Genomic DNA, 19,982 nt, shown 5'->3' with positions numbered 1-19,982 from the left:
TATTCAGTGAGTCCATCTGCCCGCTCTGTTAATATGTATAGAGTTCTATGTTTTTACCAAGTAATAGAGTAAAATTCAGTGAGTAATTAGAAAGGCTACTGTCTTGAAGCCCATACTGGAGAGCCAGATCATGCAGTAAATCAGGCCACACAGAGCTCATTGCATGATGGAGGCCTGAATCTTCATTCAGGTGCAAACATTCCTGCTGAAGTCAGTGGGAGTTGTGTACACTTATCTGGGGGCAGAATCTGGCTAAACCAAAATAAGTGCTTTCAGCTCACGTATTGCCAAATGTTTATTACTACTTCTGAATTAGAGATCTTTTTAAAAAAGCTCTATCCTGACACTTTTTTGGCCTTGATAGCTAACATATCCTATTTTATTATTCTAGCCTGTTTGAACTGCTGTAGTTAAGGTGATGTCACAATTTCCATTAAAACCCCTATGTTCAGGGGTTTATTACTCGGCTATAAAAATTCACTCTCCACTGAAAATTGGCATAGGAAAATGGAATCATCTCAGCTATTAAGAAATAGCAGGTGCACAAAGTCACAGGTTTGAGGTGCTGTTCCCCACATGCCAGTATTTCCAAAATAGCTCTTATTTTGTTGTTGTTTAAAAACAAGTTATTTTGGCTGTTAGTCCTTGTTGTGAGCAGGTTTTATTAGGTGAAGGTGAGGACAGTTACAACTGGTGAGTTAGTTCATTCCCAAGAGGCCACTTGCATGCACAAACCTTCCCATCAACAAGAAAATCCCAACCAATTTATTACGACTTGAGCATCTTTTGGCATTTCATTGCAAGACCTGTTAGTATAATCAGTCTAACTTCTGTGACATGTTATTCATCAGTTTGTTGGTATTTATCATTTCCAGTGTATTAGAACATGACAAGTGACAGGAAAAAACTTAAAGCTCTTTATTCAGCCAACCACAAGCATCAAATAATCCAAGCGATTTAAAGTCATTGGGACGACTTGCTGCTTGAAATTTAAGCATGTGCTTTAGTATCTTGCTGAATCAGGACAAGGATAACATATGACAAGTGTTCTTTGCTGATTGCTTTTCAATTGTAGTTTATTTTTGTTTCTAGTGGAATAGGTGGCACATTGGACTGTATTTTGTAGGAAAATTAGTTATGACACCTCACTATAGCAATTAAAGAGATTGCTGATATAGATTATAAAAGGGGTCATTTAGTTAGGTGCTACTGCAGTTCCTTATCAGCCTGCACAGCATAAATCAATGTTTTTTAATTTTCACCCCTCAGATTTCAAACTGCCCCAGTGCATTTGTAGTCGAATATACCAAGATATGGGTACTCTAATCCCATCCTTCAGAGCATAAGGTGAGCAGTGCAGGAGTCAGGAGGTATTTTACCGCACATATATCTTAGTGCACTCTGACGGATGGGGTGGGGTCACAGGATTTTCTGACACAAGGTTTGGCCCACTGCTGGAGGCAGGATGCTGACTTGATGGGGTCACTAGCCCAAGGGAATAGGGAAAATCCTATGTTCCTGAGTGCCCCACTTTTTTATTTTGAGGAAGCCATCCGAGCATGAGGGAACTGCCTCTCTCCATGCTGCTGAGAAGATGTTGGTGCTTCTCTCCAATGTCAGCTGAAGAATCAGCAGTAGCGGTTTTCAATATAGCTAATGGTGCAGCCTGGGGACAGATGTTTTAACCTTGCAGCAGCGCTTCCACAATGCAGTGTCCAGTTTCACTTCTATCTCTTTCTGTATAATCAGATCATTGCCCCGTGGAAACTGTATTCTCACAGTGTTGCACTGTAACTTGCCAAGAGTCCCGTTTCCCTCAGCACTGTCTCACTTTCACTGAAAGATCCTGCTCTCACTCCCTCTCTGCTACCTTGGCTGTCAGAGAGCAGCTCTGATGATCTCTCAGCAGTGCCAGTTCCAAAGGGAGTTTTCTCATGCTCGGTGACCTAACAATATAAATGGAATTGTAGGCAAAGTTATTTGGTCATTTAAGTGCAGTTCTTCATGGACAGTAGTTCACATCACAAAAGCCATCATCCCAACTGGCCCTAATTGGACCCATACTAGCCTCAGAAGATGATTGAATGTACATGGAGACTCAACTGCAATCTCGTTCCTGGAAATACCCCTCTAGGTCTGATTTAAGAGATATTAGTGGAGAAGGGGAGGGGATGTTTGCACTGCCACTGCCTGTGCTGAACCTGTTCTGCAGAAAAAGTACTTTCCCATCTGTAGCCATTAATCTAGAAGCATTCTCAACAGCTACAAAATAAGATAGTATTGTTAGAAAATTTTATTTAAGAAAAATAAATACTATACCAAAGAGAGAGAGAGAAACACCCTGGCAATGGGTCACTGATTACAGCAGGGGTGGGAAAACTTTTTGGCCCGAGGGCCACATCGGGGTGAGAAACTGTATGGGGGGGCCGGGAAGGGAAGGCTGTGCCTCCCCAAACAGGTTGGCCCCTGCCCCCATCCGACCCCTCCCACTTTCCACCCCCTGACTGCCCCCCTCAGAACCACCGACCCATCCAACCTCCCCCCCCCCCGCTCCTTGTCCCCTGACTGCCCCCTCCCGGGAAACCCCGCCCCTAACCGCCCCCCAGGACCCTACCCCCATCCAACCTCCCCTGCTCCCTGTCCCCTGACTGCCCTGACCCCTATCCACACCCCCGCCCCCTGACAGGCCCCCTGGGACCCCATCCCCTATCCAGTCCCCCCTGTTCCCTCCCCCTACCCCCCCAACCTCTGCCCCATCCAACTGCTCCCTGTCCCCTGACTGCCCCCCAGGACCCTCTTCCTCATATCCAACCCCCCTGGCCCCAGCCCTCTTACCATGCCGCTCAAAGCAGCATGTCTGGAGCCATGCCTCCTGGCTGGAGCCAAACACACTGCCCTGCATGAGTGCGCAAGCCCGCTGCCCAGAGCGCTGCCCGCGTGGCTGTGGGGGAGAGGAGACAGCAGGGGAGGGGTTGGGGACTAGCCTCCCTGGCCGGGAGCTCAAGGGCCGGACAGGACAGTCCCATGGGCCGGATGTGGCCCGCGGGCCGTAGTTTGCCCACCTCTGGATTAGAGAGAATACCTTCACTATCCTTAGATTTGCTGCTCTTTAAACTGATCAGTACTTGAGGGAAACACATTAGTAGTAGACAAGCCTTCTGTTTAGTTGATATAGTTAAGATGTCCAGATTTAAACTTTTCACAACATCCAAAGTTCTATTTCAAGAACTAGTATTGCACAGAACTCATGATTTGAGACAGCAACATTCCTTTGGAACTTTGTACGTGTACTAGGAGAGCTAAGCAATATAATAGGTCTAATAAATCCCAGGAGAATGTTTGCTGAGAGTGTGTCCAATAGCCAGAAGACATTGGAAATCTATGGCATCAAATGGCCTAAATGCTGTAGGCTGGCATAGGAATCAGAATGTGCTGGCAAGTCTGGACACTTTAACAGTTTACATAATCAAACAATAGGAATATTTAAAAATATGGTCATGCTTCTGGGAAGTCTGATTAGTACCTTCTTGAATTTTGTTCCCAGGCAAGATACTAGATATAAACTTCAGCATCATCAGACTGTTTGTCCACAGAATGGGTTCAATGCACGCACGCAGCAACAGTGAAAGCTTCCCCTCCTCTGTCCTTGTGACTCAACCCTGAGCTGAGCGGGTACTTTAGATTCCTATTTAGCCACTGTCCCTGCCAGTGAGACTTCTAACAAAGGAGGTCAGTGTTAGAGTTTTGTGACATGATCACTTATACAGTAAGAGCTGGCCTAAGCCAGACCAGTCTAACACCACCAACACAGACCAAAGAGACATCAGATGGTAAATCTACGCTATTCAAAGTGGACCTGACTAACGGGATATGAGAACCATTCCTAGGTCCCCATGTGCTATCCCATCCCAGGCCAGCAATGTGCAGCAAAGTTCGCTACTTGCCCTAGTGCAGTGGTGGGCAACCTGTGGCCCACACTGCTTCCCGCAGCTCCCATTGGCCTGGAACGGCGAACTGCAGACACTAGGAGCTGCAGGTGGCCATGCCTGTGGACGGTCAATGTAAAGAAACTGTCTCGTGGCCCGCCAGCAGATTACCCTGACAGGCCGCAGGTTGCCCACCACTTCCCTAGTGTCTTCCACTCCTGCTCAGTAAACTGTGCTTTTAAATCTGCCTAGTGTGCCAGGAGCCAGCACGGCAGCCATGTCAAATGGGGTGAGTCAGCCATAGCCTCAGTGGTCAGCAGAGTTGTATCTCAGAGGTAGCAGTGACAAACACTACATAGGCTAGCTAAATTTAAGAACATAAGACCTTAAAAATGGCCATACGGGCCAGACCAATAGTCCATCTAGCCAGTATCCTGTCTTCCAGCAGTGACCAAAGCCAGATGCTTCAAAGGGAATGCTTCATCCACGCCCAGTATCTGGCGCTCAGAGGCTTAGGGATAGCCAAAGCATGGGGTTGCATCCCTGACCATCTTGACTAAAAGCCACTGATGGATCTATCCTCCATGAACTTATCTAATTCTTTTTTAACCCAGTTTGGCCTTCACAGCATCCTCTGGCAAGGAGTTCCACAGGTTGTCTATGCATTGTATGAAGAAGTGCTTCCTTTTGTTTGTTTTAAACCTGCAGCCTATTAATTTCATTGGGTGACCCTTGGTTCTTGGGTTATGTGAAGTAGTGTAACGGGGTGGCACTCACCTCTCACGAGCGCCCCCTAGCCAGGTGTGCATCTGCTCCTTTCTGAGTCTGTGGTGATCCCTGTTGGTGGTTTCTCAGGCAGTTTTAGCGATCCAACCCTCCAGCTAAGTCACACACATAGGTTGAGGGCTTTCAACAAAACAAAACCTCTTCTGGGATAAACAGTAAAGTCTTGGTCCGCAGTCTTTAAACAGTCCTGGTATCGAGCTGTATTCCCCCCCGCCCCCTCAGTTTCCTCTCTGGAGGCAATTGCCCTTTCTGGCCCCAGCTCTCCAGCTGAGACACTAAATAGGTTAGGTCCCCTTCCTGGGTTATATTACAGTTCCATGTCCAGTAAACTGCTGACCCTCTTCAGGGTCTTCAGTCCTCTCTCTGGGGTTAGGTTCAACTCTCTCCTCAGGGAGTAATCTATTTCACCCGTGGCTGGTGGTGGGATACTGGCCCACCGACTACTCTGGGTCCTGACCCAGGGACCCTATGAATAGCAGCAATGGGCCATTGCTTACCTTTCAACTGCTCACAATGCTGCTATGATTCCCTGGCTACTTTCCTGTTGTCTTAGGAACTTCACCAACGCTTCACCCTTTACTATAGGGCTGAAGTTTTGTACTCAACCCCAGCAGCCAGCCAAGAGCTCCTTCTTGCTCTCCCGGTCCCTGCAAGGAACTGCTCTGCTTGTGGTCCTGCAGCTCCAGGCAGCAACTTCCTGACTCTAGCTCCTTTTATACTGGCCTGCAACCCTCTTACTGGCTAGCCCATTGCAGCCTCCCCCTGATTGACCATGTCCCATGCAGTCTCTCTGTGCAGCTTGGAGGACTCCTCTACTACTTTTTTTCCTGGGACAGGTGTGGCAGGACTCTGAGGTCTCTAGCAGAAGGGCCTCTTGGGCCTAGTCCACCCCATCACAAGGAGTAAATAACACTAATTTTTTTGTCTACACCATTCATGATTTTATAGACCTTTATCATATCCGCCTTAGTCATCTCTTTTTGAAGCTGAATAGTCCTAGTCTTTTTAATCTGTTTCATACCATTAATCATTTTTGTTTCCCTTCTCTGTACCTTTTCCGTTTCTTATTTATCTTTTTTGAGATGGGGGCAATCAGTAGTGAATGCAGTATTCAAGATGTGAGAAAAGCCTGGATTTATATAGCGGCATTATGATATTTACCATCTGATTATCTCTTTCCTAATGGTTCTTAACATTCTGTTTGCTTTTTGGACGGTTGCTGCACATTGAGTAAATGTTTTCAGAGAACTATCCACAATGACTCCAAAGATCTGTTTCTTGACTAGGAACATCTAATTTAGACCCCATCATTTTGTATACATAGTTGGGATTATATTTTCCAATATGCATTACTTTGCATTTATGAACATTGAATTTCATCTGCCATTTTGTTGCTGAGTCATCCAGTCTTATGAAATCCCTTTGTAACTCTTTGCAGTCAGCTTGGGATTTAACTATTTTGAGTAATTTTGTATCATCTGCAAACTTTGCCACCTCACTGTTTATTCCTTTTTCCATATAATTTACAAATGTGTTGAACAGCACTGGTCCCAGTACACATCCTGAGGAGACACCATTTACCTTTCTCCCTTCTGAAAACTGACTATTGATTCCTATCCTTTGTTTCCTGTCTTTTAACTAGGTACTGAGCTATGAGAGGACCTTCCCTCTGATCCCATGACTGCTTACTTTCCTTATGGCAGGCCTGGCACCGCAGCGCCCCTTTGTGGCAGGGGTGGGTTGGGATGTTGGTGCCTCACCACTCTCCAGTCCTTGCGTCCGTTTCCCTGCAGGCGGTCGGTTACGGCCTCTTGGCCTTCTTCCCCACTATCGCCTCTGTCTGGAGGGGTAGCGCGGCCTAGAGACTTTAGTCCATACAACCTCCCCCCCTCACGAGCGGGGTAGCGCGGCCTAGCAGCCAGAGTCTATACAACCCCTCTTATGAGCAGGGTAGCACAGCTTAGCAGCCGGAGTGTCTAGGATCCCTCACGGTTCAGGGGTGAGGGGATAGGGGGACTCAGGCCCACCCTCGCCACCGAGCCCCGACCCAGGGCCCTGGTAGTGGCAAGCTCTCCTTGCCACTCGCTCGGCGGGGATCCGCTCACAACACGCCGAGCAGCAATACAGCTCTAACGCTGTTTGTCTCTAAAGATCCCCTGGGTCACTTCCTACCGTGAATACCAGTTCATCTGTGGCGGGGGGGTCCTCCGGTCTGTTCCTCCCCTGTGACATCCTCCGTTGGGGTCTCAGATAGTGCCTCGGCTTGACTGACTCCTGGATCCTGGCGCGCAGGCTCTTCCTCTTCAGGAGCTAGCACCGTGTGTCCTTCTCCTCCAGTGGTCAGCCCCAACTGAGCTGATCTGCAGGCTTTTATACCTGTTCTCCAGTTGGAGCATGCCCAGCAGAGCTTCCGGTGTGTGGCTTCCTCTGCTAGGAAGGAAGGGTTAACTCCTGCGGTATCAGTGCGGGGCCGCTCTTCCTCTTCACATTCCTTAAGAGTCTTTTGAGTGGGAACTTGTCAAAGGCTTTCTGAAAGTCCAAGTACACTATATATCCTGGATTACCCTTATCCACATGTTTGTTGACCCCCTAAAAGAATTCTAATAGATTGGTGAGGCACGATTTCCCTTCACAAAAGCTGTGTTGATCTTCCCTAACAAATCCTGTCCATCTATGTGTCTGATAATTCTGTTCTTTACTACTGATAATTCTATGCTTTACTGTTTTAACCAATTTGCTGGTACTGGAGTTAGGCTTACCGGATCACCTCTGGAGCCTTTTTAAAAATGAGATTCACATTAGCTATCCTCCAGTCATCTGGTATAGCAGCTGATTTAAGTGATAAGTTACATACCACAATTAGTAGTTCTGCAATTTCTTATTTGAGTTCATTTTGAACTCATGAGTGAATACTATCTAGTCCTGCTTAATTTATTAGTTTGTTCCAAAACCTCCATTATTGACACCTCAATCCGAAACAGTTGCTCAGATTTGTCACCTAAAAAGAATGGCTCAGGTGTGGGACTCATCCTCAAAGCCTCTGCAGTGCAGACCAATGCCAAGAATTCATTTAGCTTCTTCACAATAGCGTTGTCTTCCTTGTGTGCTCCTTTAGCACCTCGATCATCCAGTGGCCTCACTGATTGTTTGGCAGGCTTCCTGCATCTGGTGTACTTAAAAATTTTTTGCTATTAGTTTTTGAGTCTTTTGCTAGTTGTTCTTCAAATTCTTTTTTGGCCTGCCTTATTGTATTTCACATTTGACTTTCCAGAATTTATATTCCTTTCCATTTTCCTCAAGAGGATTTGACTTAAAATTTTTAAAGGATGCCTTTTTACCTCTACTTGCCTCTTTTACTTTGTTGTTTAGCCATGGTGACACTTTTTTGGTCATCTTACTATTGTTTTTTAATTTAAGGTATATATTAAACTTGAACCTCTATTGTGGTGTTTTTAAAAAGTTTCCATGCAGCTTGCAGGAATTTCATTCTTGTGACTGTTCTTTTAATGTCCGTTTAACTAGCTTCCTCATTTTTGTGTAGTCCCCCGTTCTGTAGTGGGTTTCTTTTATTCCCTCTCCCGCCAAGGATGTTAAATTTAATAATATTGTGTTCAGAGTAGCAGCCGTGTTAGTCTGTATATTAATATTGTGGTCGCTATTACTGAGTGGTTCAGCTATATTCACCTCTTGAACCAGATCCGGTGCTCCACTTAGGACTAAATCGAGAATTGCCTCTTCCCTTGTGGAATCCAGGACTAGGTACTCCAAGAGTCATTAATGGTGTCTGGAAACTTTTTCTCTGCATCCCGTCCTGAGGTGACATGCTCCCAGTCAATATGGGGATAGTTGAAATCCCCCTTTGTTATTGAGTTTTCTATTTTTATAGCCTCTCTAATCTCTGTGACCTCTTTTTTTGTGACCTCTAATCACAGTCACTAACACCATCAGGTGGTTGGTAGTATATTCATACTGCTATGTTCTTCTTATTCAAGCATGGAATTTCTATCCATAGAGATTCTATGCTACAGTTTGACTCAGTTAAGATTTTTACTATATTTTATTCTATGCTTTCTTTCATCTATAGTGCACCTCCCCTATCAGTTCCACCTACTCCGTCATTCTGATGTTTTGTACCCTGGTATTACCATGTCTCATTGATTGTTCTCATTCCACCATTTCTGTGATGCCTGTTATATCAATATCCTCATTTAATACGAGGCACTCAAGTTCACTCATTGTATTTAGGCTTCTAGCATTTGTATATAAGCACTTATAAAATTTGTCATTTTTTAGTTGTCTGCCTTCATGTTATGTAATTGAATGGAACTCTTTTTCATTTGACTTTCTCTTCAGTTCCTACCTGTACTTTTCTCAACTTCTATTCTCTCCTCTTTACTAGCATATAGAGAATCCCTGTTAATAGATCCTCCCTTAAGAAATGTCTGTGTCTGAACCGTGTGTTCCTCTATATCTCTTGGCTTTCTTCCTGCACTTAGTGTAAAAAGTCCTCTATGACTTCTTTAATTTTACATACCAGCAATCTGGTTCTAGTATGGTTGAGGTGGAGCCAATCCTTCCTCTATAGGCTCCTCCTTCTCCAAAAAGTTCCCCAGTTCCTAATAAACCTAAATCCCTCCTCCCTAGACCATCATCTCATCCACACATTGAGATCCTGCAGTTCTGCCAGTCTAGCTGGTCCTGCGTGTTTAACTGGAAGCATTTCCAAGAATGCTACCATGGAGGTCCTGGACTTTAATCTCTTGCCTAGCAGCCTAAATTTGGCCTCCAGGACCTCTCTCCTACCTTTCCCTATATATCATTGGTACCTACCACTGGCTCCTCCCAAGCACTGCAGATAAGTCTGAGTATAAGCCTTGAGAAATCTGTAATCTTTGCACCCAGCGGGCAATCGACCATGTGATTCTCCCAGTCATCACAAACCCAGTTATCCATATTTCTAATGATCGAATCCCCCATTACTATTACCTTTTTCTTCCTAATAACTGGGATTCCCTCCCCCGAGGAGGTATCCTCAGTGCGAGAGGATACCACGGCATCATCTGGAAGGAGGGTCCCAACTATGGGATCGTTTCCCTTTATTCCAGTTTGATGATGTCCTTCCCAAGACTTACATCCTCCTCAGCAGCACAAAGGCTATCAGACTGGGGGTGGGACCCAGAAAGTCCCAGAAAGTCTCATCTTGTACCTCTCTGCCTCCCTTAGCTCCTCCAGTTCAGCTACTCTGGTTTCAAGAGCCCACACTTGGTCTCTGAGGGCCCGGAGCTCCTTGCGCTGAATGCACACATATGCCACCTGGCCACAAGGCAAGTAATCATACATGCTGCAGTTAGGGTTAGGCTATCCCCCCACTCTGCTGCTGGACTTCTGCCTGTATTATTTTTACTCCTTCAGCTTTTTGGGGGGGAGGTGTTTGAGGGTTTTTTTGGGGGGGGGGGTAGGGTTGTTTATTGCCCAATTGTTAGGTGTATCTGGTTCTCATGCTCCCCCTCTAAACTCCCTCACAAAAAACTCTTCTGTTTGGTAGCTCCTCTGGTCACTTAGGAGCTGGCTTTTTAAACCCCTGATCTCCCTGAGTAGCCCTGCCCCTGGTTAATGGTTAATGGATCCTAAAGGGATGGGGGATCAAAGCTTCATCAAGAAGCCATCAGCCTTGCTTAGAAGGCTGCTAGGCGCAGGCACTGCCCCCCAAACAGGTCACACTATATGCTAAAATCAAACAGTGAGCACACAACAAACAAACAAACTCACTTCAAAGGTCATGAAGTCATTCCTCCTCACCTGGCAAACTCTCTTGCAAAATTCCCCAGCTTGCCACTCTTGTTCGCTAACTCCGTTGGTCGCCTAGGAGCTGGCTTTTTAAAGTTAAACAGGGAGCTACTCAGGGGAACTCTGACTCCTGTTGTTTCATCTGCCTGGCTGTTTTGGTCCCCAGGCCTTGACAACAGTAGGTTCTTCTCCCATTATTACTAGAACTGGCTCAACTCCACCAACAGATGACGGGGCACTAACAGCACTTTAGCCACTGTGTTGTCCAGGTCTGTTCTGAGCAGGACCAGCTGACATCATGGTACAAACACCATGTCTATGCTAGCATTCTCATCTTCGCTCACTGCCTTTAGATCTGAGCTGGTTCTAGCATCAAAAGGAAGCTTTAGAGAGGGAAAGTGCAGCATAGACATTCGGAGCGAAGGGCCTTTTTTATGATATATAACATAAATTAAATTGTGTTGTTGTGTCATCCTGTTCTTATTGCTGCCCTGTCTCCATTTTTAAGTAACCGGAGAAGCAAATTTAGATTTAGTGGTTCCGTAGTCTTCCTTTTGGCATGGGAGTCTTGAAAGAGCAGCATAGGAGGTGGTCTCTGCCAAGCAAGGAGCAACCCAGGTAAGATTTTCAAGGGTGCCCAAGTGACATAGTAGCCCAAATCTCATTTTCAAAAGAGACTTTGGTTCTTTAACACCTAAATCACTTAGACATCCTTGAAAATGTTACCCAACGTGCCTGTGTGGACTTGAGTAAGGAGGCTGGATAGGACTACAGCAGGGGTGGGCAAACTTTTTGGCTCGAGGGCCACATCGGGTTTCAGAAATTGTATGGAGGGCCATTTAGGGGAGGCTGTGCCTCCCCAAACAGCCAGGCATGGCCTGGCCCCTGCCCCCTATCCGACCCCCCTGCTTCTCACCCCCTGATAGCTCCCCCGGGACCCCTGCCCCATCCAAATCAGAGACTTAAACTAAGATTTCAAAAGCTTCCTTCAGCTTAGATCCCCATGATTCAACTAAAACAAGTCAAAGCTTTGCAGAGTCATTGAGGGAAAGAGGCAGACAGGTTTTGCCAACTAGCATTTTCATCCTCTCCCAACCAGAAGACACTAATTCCTAACACCAGTAAACCCACATCCCTAATACAGCCTGATAGGGAACTCCTTAATTCGCCACAGCTGGCCCAGCCCTTCTACCCTCACAATCCTTGTAATTAGGACATGCAGCTGTGGTCTTTCCTCTGCTTGGGGAGTGAGAGTTAACCCTCTCCCTGCCGACATTTGATGGATTCTATACATCTCGGCGCAGCTCAAAGGGAATTTTCCAGTGATAGGTAGTGTTTGGTGATTACAAAGTATGGTGGTTAGTATTAGACCACTGACTCACTGTGGGACCCAGGGAAAATTGTGTGCTCTCTCAGTGATATTCACTGCTGCAGCAGAGGGTACAATGTGGTACTAGTCGAGTGGCCAAGCCCTGCATTGGCCTTGAATATGTCAGGAAGGGTAGCGCCTGCCTTGACCAACATAAAACACAGTCATGAGGCTCCAGTAGCTCATGGATGGGGAATGGAAAGTGGCCACTGTTGCAATCTACAGGCCCAACCCAATGCCTATGGGAGTCAAATGAAGGACTCCTCTTGCCAAGAATGGGCATTGGATTGGGTCCTATCAGACGAAAAAACACCCATGTGCAGATTGTACTGCAGCCTTGTGTCCTGCCCATGTGTTGCAGAGGACTTGCATGCGACCCAACCCAAGGAAGATCTGTGGATTTCTGCAGTGGGTGGCGGGAGTGGAATTTCTCACTCTCTGTATGTAAGGTCACGATCTGTAAAATGGGGATAATATAGATATTTCACAAGGCAGCTGAGGAGCTTAATTATTTAATGCATGTGAAACAATTTGAGGGTCCTCAGTCAAAATGTGCTATTAAAAACATTTTGTATTATTCCAAGTGTGTGTAAGTGAAAGTGGCTACTCGGGAGAGAAGAGCTTCTTGAAGTCTCTTAATTAACAACAATTTGGGTTCCATGGCACTTCTCCTTCCTCTTACCAATTTGTTGCCAAGATTTTCTCATTCCTGTGGAATTCCATAATTCTAGAAAATCAGTGCTGATGACTGATGAAGTATCTTTAGTCACTTGATGACTGAAGCAGTTAGAACCTTTCAGTCACTCATTGAGATCATTTTCATTTTCAAAATGTACAGAATTAACCCCAAAGACAGAGGTCCCAATTCTTCGCTCACCAAATTTATGCCACATACTATTACACTAATGTAGCTCCTCCTGGATTAGACTGGTGTAAAATGAGGGGAGAATATAGATATATATAGATAGCGAGCTCCAACTAAGATTAGGACTCATTGTGCGGGGCATTGTGCAAACACACAGTACAGACTGTGCCACCCCAAAACGCTTCCAGTGCAATTGGACAAGACAAAGGATGAGAAGGAAACTGAGGTAGAGAGGGTTGCAATGACTTTCCCAGGGTCACAGAGCAAGTCACAGGAACAGAATGCAAGTTATCTTGCCTCCCAATCCAGTGCCCTATCTACTAGACCCTTCATCAGTTGTGTAACTTGGTCACTTTTGCCTCTGGTGTGGCTAAAGGAGATTGCAAAGTGTGACACCACTGATCTGTTGCTTGCACCTAATTTTCACTATGTGACTCCTTTATTATTTGAGCATCACATCAGCTGGACAGAAATTCTGACTATCTGAGGTTCTCAAAGATTAGTGAATTCATTTCACAAATTCACTAAATCTCAGCTTCTAGCATCTATTTATGTAAAGGATTTTTAATTAATTTTTTTGGCCCTCATTAAAAGTTTCTGATTGACAGCACTGAAAAAATATAGCCACAGAACAGGTCTGATTCTGGTTGCACATCAGTGTAAATTAGGAGTAACTCCACTGAATCAGTGAAGTTACAATATCGAGGTAGCCGTGTTAGTCTGTATCCACAAAAACAACAAGGAGTCCGGTGGCACCTTAAAGACTAACATTTATTTGGGCATAAGCTTTCGTGGGTAAAAAACCTGTTTTTTTACCCACGAAAGCTTATGCCCAAATAAATCTGTTAGTCTTGAAAGTGCCACTGGACTCCTTGTTGTTTTTGAAGTTACAATAGTGTGAGAGGAGAACCAGGCCTAATAAGTACAAGTGCAAATTCCTTATGTTACCCTGGCAAATGTGTCCTACCCATACTTTGGGTGGGAACAACTGTTCATGCTGTGGTCCTGTCTGCAGAACAGCCATGTTGCAAAATCCAGAGAAGAAGCTATTTTTTATGTTTTAAAGCTCCTATCAACCAGTTACTATTCTGTTGTACCCCAGGGCATTAAAGAGAATGAATACTTGTTATCATTTAACTCCTGTGTAGGCGATTATGGGTTTCCTGCTGTTCTGAAGCTTCAGAATGGCAAATTGGGCTCCCTTTAGTTTTGATTTGCCAGTTGAAGAAAGTGGAGATCCCATGCAGGTGAAAGACAAAACTGTGTATTTGCTATTTATCAGGAAATGGTTAAATCACAGCAGTTTCCCCTGGATCTGATGAGCACTTCTTATTGTTTAAAACTCAGGACACTATGTTTATTGTCTCATCAAGCAGTCTGCAAATGAACATTTACATTTTTATTGGTGTTCTTTTCCTTTCTCTGGTTTCAATATTGATTTTTCAAATAGTTGTGGACACCAAAAAATGTTCCTTTTTGTGGGTCACTCTTCAGCACTTTGCTTGGAAGCTCTAACCACTCCATGACTGTGGTAGGGTATCACATAAGAAAGCAATCATCGCTTAGTGGCCAGGCTGGGATGAGTGAACTGCGGTGAGCTCAGTACTTTCCCCACCAATGGGATAATGTGATCTGTCGTGCCATCTTTAGTCTTACAACCAAGAGGCCTCTGTATTAATGACCCATATATTGTTTTCAAAAAGTCTGCAGCCCTGTTCCTAATGAAAAGACTCTATTCAAGTTCCTGCTGCTATTTTTAGCCTGCTGCGGTTCAGCTCACTCTTAGAAGAACCTTTAGTACAATACTATATCTTTCTTTCTTTTTTTGCAGGCGCTGAGTAGCAGTCTGTATAAGAGCGCATCGCCCTATGGCTCCCTTAATAACATAGTGGATGGGTTAAGCTCGCTCACTGAGCATTTCTCTGACCTATCCCTCTCCTCGGAAGCCAGAAAACCCAGCAAGAGGCCACCTCCTAACTACCTATGTCACCTCTGTTTTAACAAGGGACACTACATCAAAGACTGTCCACAGGTAAGTGATGTGTGATGGTCTGTAAGAGTATTCACCGCACCACTCGTCTAATAAGACAATTTCCTGAACTTGACTCACTTTTTTTTTTCAGAGCAGCTTTGCAGAAATGTCTTGACAGTTTACCAAGCCAGGCCAAGGTTCTTTTCATCCACCTGTTATCATGGGGCCTGTTACCATGACATTTTACTTGTTTGTCGGCCCCACCTACCCATAGATGCTGGAACTAGGGGTGTGGGGGATGTCGCCTCACCCCCTGGCTCAAAGTGGTTTCCATCATATACCGGGTTTGCAGTTTGAATCAATGACTCTCAGCACCCCTGCAACTACCCCAATGCGACTCGCACCCCTGCAACTACCCCAATGCGACTCGCACCCCAAAAAAACACCTCACTCCAGGCAAGTGAGTGGGTAGATTTTGGCAATGGTAAAGGTTGTTACTGTGTCATTTTCCATTTTGAAGATTGTGCTAAATTCATTTTAAAGCTGCACATTTCTTAGCTATCTTGGATATAACATTTAATAAAAAAAATAGCAAGTAATGGAAGTACCCAGCACTAAACACTGTAAGGAAAGAGAAAATGCTATATCAGATGAAAACCTTAAGTCACTGTTGCAGGAACCCAAGCTCCAGGTATAGCTAGTGCAAAATGTCCCTTGCCTGATATATGAGAGGTTTATGCTACTTGCTGATGAGTTTATGATGGTTCTTGGCTTAGTAGACTGCCTTTGCAATAGCGAAACTGGTAACGTTATTTTCTTAAAGATGTGGGGTACAGTAATTTGCACTAAAACCGTATACTAATTTGCATTTCTCCTCTGAAGAGCCAAATCCCAGCATACCAGGTTTTCCCATCTTCTCAGGTTTCAGCTTGGCATTGCTAAGGTGCGCTTGTTCCCATAGAAGTAGAGACGGTTCAAACTTTCACAGTTCCAACAAGCAATCTACTTAGAGTCCTGAGGCAAAAAAATGCTGATGGCATTCCAAAAATACAGAAGTGCACATTAGTGGCATCCTCTAGACCACAATTTTCAAATCCTGGCTTCTTAACATGTAACCTTTGTTCTCTCAGTAAAATTGACTACAGTCGATGGCAGCTAGGGGTGTCAGACATATAAAAGCCAGAATTGCAGGCAGAAGGAATGTTTGCCAGCTAAGCAAGGTCAGCATGAAATTGAGTGCGTTCCTGTTGCAGTTGGTCACAGAGGTGTGAACTAAAGAGGGGGTTATCGCCATGAAGTTTTAGCTGCATATCTCCTTCTGATTTTAAGGGAAGTTGTGGGACAAAACGCCCCGTGCAGCTCTGCAAATGCACTTCAAAATATTGTACATTGTATTGTTTCAGAATACTGAATGGAGCATTTTGTTCAGGAATGAGACAAAAAATATTTAGAAATGTGTTTTAATTTTGAATTGATTCAGTTTAGCATGTACTTGCAAAATACACAGAAATGATCATGTGATAGCATACATTGTTCAATACTAGGATAGAAATATACTAACTGTAACTGAATATGCCCAGCAGTGGACTCCAATGCAATATTGTGTGAGATAACAGTGCAGTTCTGGGTATGTATGAGAGAAACGCAACAGGTTCCCTAACAATCAATACATATCGAGCAGTGGCTTGCGTAGATTGTCCCCAGTGAATGTATCAGAAATATCTTGAGTGGAGATTCAGGGTTAGTTAAGGAAATTAACTAAAAAAAGAAAATCAGCTAATGCCAATTAAAGCACAGCATATGCAAAAGTTAAGGTTCCCACAGCAAGGTTTATGTGACTTTGCTGTACACTCTATCCAATTTTTGTATGCATGTTGGCCCAGATCTTCAAAGGTATTTAGGCATCTCACTCCTATTGAAATACTATTGAGGATCTGGGCTATTATGATTTAAGCAATAATATATTAAGCTATCCATTGAACCAAAACAGGAATGGAGAATACTACCTATAGTATGTGCTCTGTGGCTGAATTGTAATATTATATAAACAAATATATATATGTGCCTGTGTGTTTGAGTACATGTGTGCTGTATATCAGTGTATACTTTCAGGGGAGGTGGTATGAAATTAGGTCAGTATTGTGTGCAATATCAAAAATAAACCCTGATTCAGGAAAGCACTTAAACACAAGCACTTTACTGGGCCTCAAGCCTGCAGTTGAGTGCTTTATTGAATAGTGTTGTACTTAAGTACACGCTTAACTTTAAGCACAGGTTTAAGTGCTTTGTAGACTCAGGATCTTATTTTCAAATGCCTTGAATCTGGAATCGGATCCACATGATCCCATATGGCACCCCACTGACTTCAGTGGGACTCAGTGCAAGCTTACGGATCCAACAGCATGGATCCAGTTGCTGGATCAGGACCCATGTTATAAAACCCCTTCATTTTACCAGTCCTCTAACTGCAACTGATTTTGGTTTTTAAATTTATTAATATACTGTGTAATAGCTGTAGGGTTTGGTGGTTAATTCCTCCCAGTGTCATCAAAAACAAAAGCTATTTTGAATATGGTACAATGGTTACTCCATATTTTAAATTATGTTTTAATTCAGACAGGGGGAAAGATAAAATAATCAGACTTGGACAATATGTAGAGCAGTAAATCACATGGTATTTGAATTCTCGTTCTTTCTTTTTTACGTAATCACCTAATAAGAAACAGATTTTGTTATGGAGTTTATTATGAAGTTTTTTCTACATAATAAAAAAAATTACTTAACTTCAGGACTTTTTAATCCTCCCTTATTCTCCTTGTTGCAAACATAACAACATACTGTTTGCTTTTCCTGCTGCCATATGAGTTGACGTTATACCATTCTGACAGAAATGTAAGTACTTATTTCAGATTACACCTTGAGAGATGACCCAGTCCAGAAGCATAAATCACAACAGGTAAAATCTGATTTTCTAACACCTCACATATCTAAAGCTTCTTTTCATTTTAAATTCCATCTCAATGCGTTTGTATCAAACCTGAAATATGATTTCATAAAGCTCTGATTTTACAAAGGTTTTTGGGATCCCTAAAGACTGTTGTAAAATCATGGTTAACGTCACTTTTTTGGAGCATGTAAAAATAGGGTAATATATCTTTAAATAGTTTGTGAGCCATGTAGTGGCGCTCAATGTATTCTATGTTTTAGAAGCTCCCTGAAACCAGTAAGAGCAGTAGTGTGTATGCAGCTAGTCACTGCGGGTTTGTGTATATTTAGTCAACACAATTATTTGGGACCCAACTGTTTCCGTGTGGTTTCATCACATTGTAATTGTGCCAAGAGGTCAACACTTTCAACTAAGCACGTTTTTCCATGTGCTCCTACAGTTAAACTTCCATTCCAGTCAGGCATTACTATTCTTTCAAATGCAAAACTCTCACCGATTTCAACAGGACTTTCAATCATAAGAATGACTATAGGATTGAGGCCAAAAGCATCACATCTCAATTTAATTTGGATCTCTGTAATTATATCTAACAATGGCAAACATTCAACATATTTAATTTAAAATGATAGGTAATGTGAGGAGTGAAATAATACACTTTTTTCTTTGTTCACGCATGGGCATATGCACACATATATAGAAACTTCTTGTCCTTATCATCAAGGTCCTACACAATTCCACCCTAACCTACATCTCAGATCTTGTCTCTGACCTCACCCTCTACATCTTCCCCAAGACAGGTAATATTCAGTCTTGGGCCAGTAACAGCTATCATATAGATAAAATGGAATGATTTTCTAGTCAGATATCTCACAGCCCTGCAAGGCTAGAAGTGGGAGACAATACTCACTTTCCAACAGGAAAGATCCAGAAATATTGGAACGGAAAATCAGTCTGGGGGGATGGAGATGTGTAGAAAATCTATTTTAAGTCATTTTTAGAAGGTTTTATTTCTTCCTGTGTGTTATAGTTGTAGTCTCAATTTTTTTTTTTAAATCTACAATATTTGTAAAATGGCATTCCTCCCCAGAGATATGTGTGGCCTATACAAAATACATGATGGCATGTTGTGATATAAATATCTTATTGGCATCCATTTGGGATAACCTGGGTAACTCACTCACTGCTTCACCACTGTTGATTTATGCAGCCACCCCAAACTCAAGCCAATGAAACCATAAAATCTCTTTACCACATCACACTATCATGTATTAAATGTACTGGTTTTGTGTGTACTTTTACATACTTACACACACACACAAGCATGCTATCCCAACTTCCAGGAAGTCACGAAATGCTTGCGCTTCTGGACTGTTTTAATTCCTTGGTGGGAGAGGAATGAGTGGATGCAGATTCAGGATAGTCTTTCCTAGGCTATATTTATAAAATGCATAGTTCCCTTTATTGCTTTGAGCAAGGGTGGATTAACAGCAAAGGCAACAACAAAGCTAACAGAGATACAGTCCAATCTCAGGGCTCCAGCAAAATAGGTCTGTGTTCAAAACTTCCAGCCAAACCCCTTTTCTGTCTGCTGCTTCTGCCAAGCACTGATTCCAGCTGCTGGGTCTCTGTGTTCCATCCCTACCCAAATGCCTGCAAGTCCTGTTGTAAGAATACATGCATGGTCTGTCAGTCAAACTTCATCCCACGTTTATGGCCTCAGCCATGTGGTTCTGAATGCTGGCCAAAGAGTTCTTCTGACCCCTTAGTCATTGCCAAGCTGTCTAGAATGGTCTTGTCAACAAAGAGGGAACCATTTGAACTGGAAAGGAACTTGTATCATGGAGACAGTACGTAAGACACCCTGGAAAATATAGGTGGTGGTCTTAATTCCGCACTCATGTACCGTAATCATTAATCCCACTCAAGGAGAGTTGGAAGGTACATAAACTTGTGTTTGATATCTTCTACCACTTTGTCTATATTTTTGTGAATATATATGTATGTCTACATAGATGATAGGTATATACATGCAGATGTGTATATTTATGTAAATATACACACACATGTACCAGTATAGACACAGGCGTAGTGGATAATAACATTTGCCTTCCTTTGCAAAGCATTTTGAGATCTATGGATGAAAATCACTATATCGGCATGATTCAAAGTCATTGCAACTAATAACAGGAGTATTTCCATGAGTTTTGAATCAGACCCTATAAAAGCTATATACATATTCAGGTCAATGAGAGTGACACTCAGCATATCTGAATTGAGATGCCTAATTTCAGGCACTCAAATTTAAACATTTTTTCTGTATGGACTGACCC

General features: G+C 43.5%; 1 protein-coding gene across 4 annotated transcripts in view; it reads left to right on the top strand.

Annotated features, from left to right (window-relative positions):
* Positions 1 to 19,982, top strand: part of ZCCHC24 (zinc finger CCHC-type containing 24) — a 157,578-nt gene that overhangs the window by 16,917 nt on the left and 120,679 nt on the right. For 3 of the 4 annotated variants that reach the window (XM_005300593.5, XM_042856156.2, XM_065553384.1), the window contains exon 2: positions 14,565 to 14,765. In XM_005300593.5, coding sequence (XP_005300650.1) covers positions 14,565 to 14,765 — 201 coding nt within the window. Of the gene's footprint in view, positions 1 to 14,564; positions 14,766 to 14,861; positions 17,493 to 19,982 lie in introns of those variants that run through there. The other variant, XM_065553383.1, reaches the window with a different exon arrangement.

The sequence above is a fragment of the Chrysemys picta genome, chromosome 7 (assembly GCF_011386835.1).
Source record: "Chrysemys picta bellii isolate R12L10 chromosome 7, ASM1138683v2, whole genome shotgun sequence".
Classification (NCBI taxonomy): Eukaryota; Metazoa; Chordata; order Testudines; family Emydidae; genus Chrysemys; species Chrysemys picta.
This window is presented reverse-complemented; position numbering and strand designations above follow the sequence as displayed.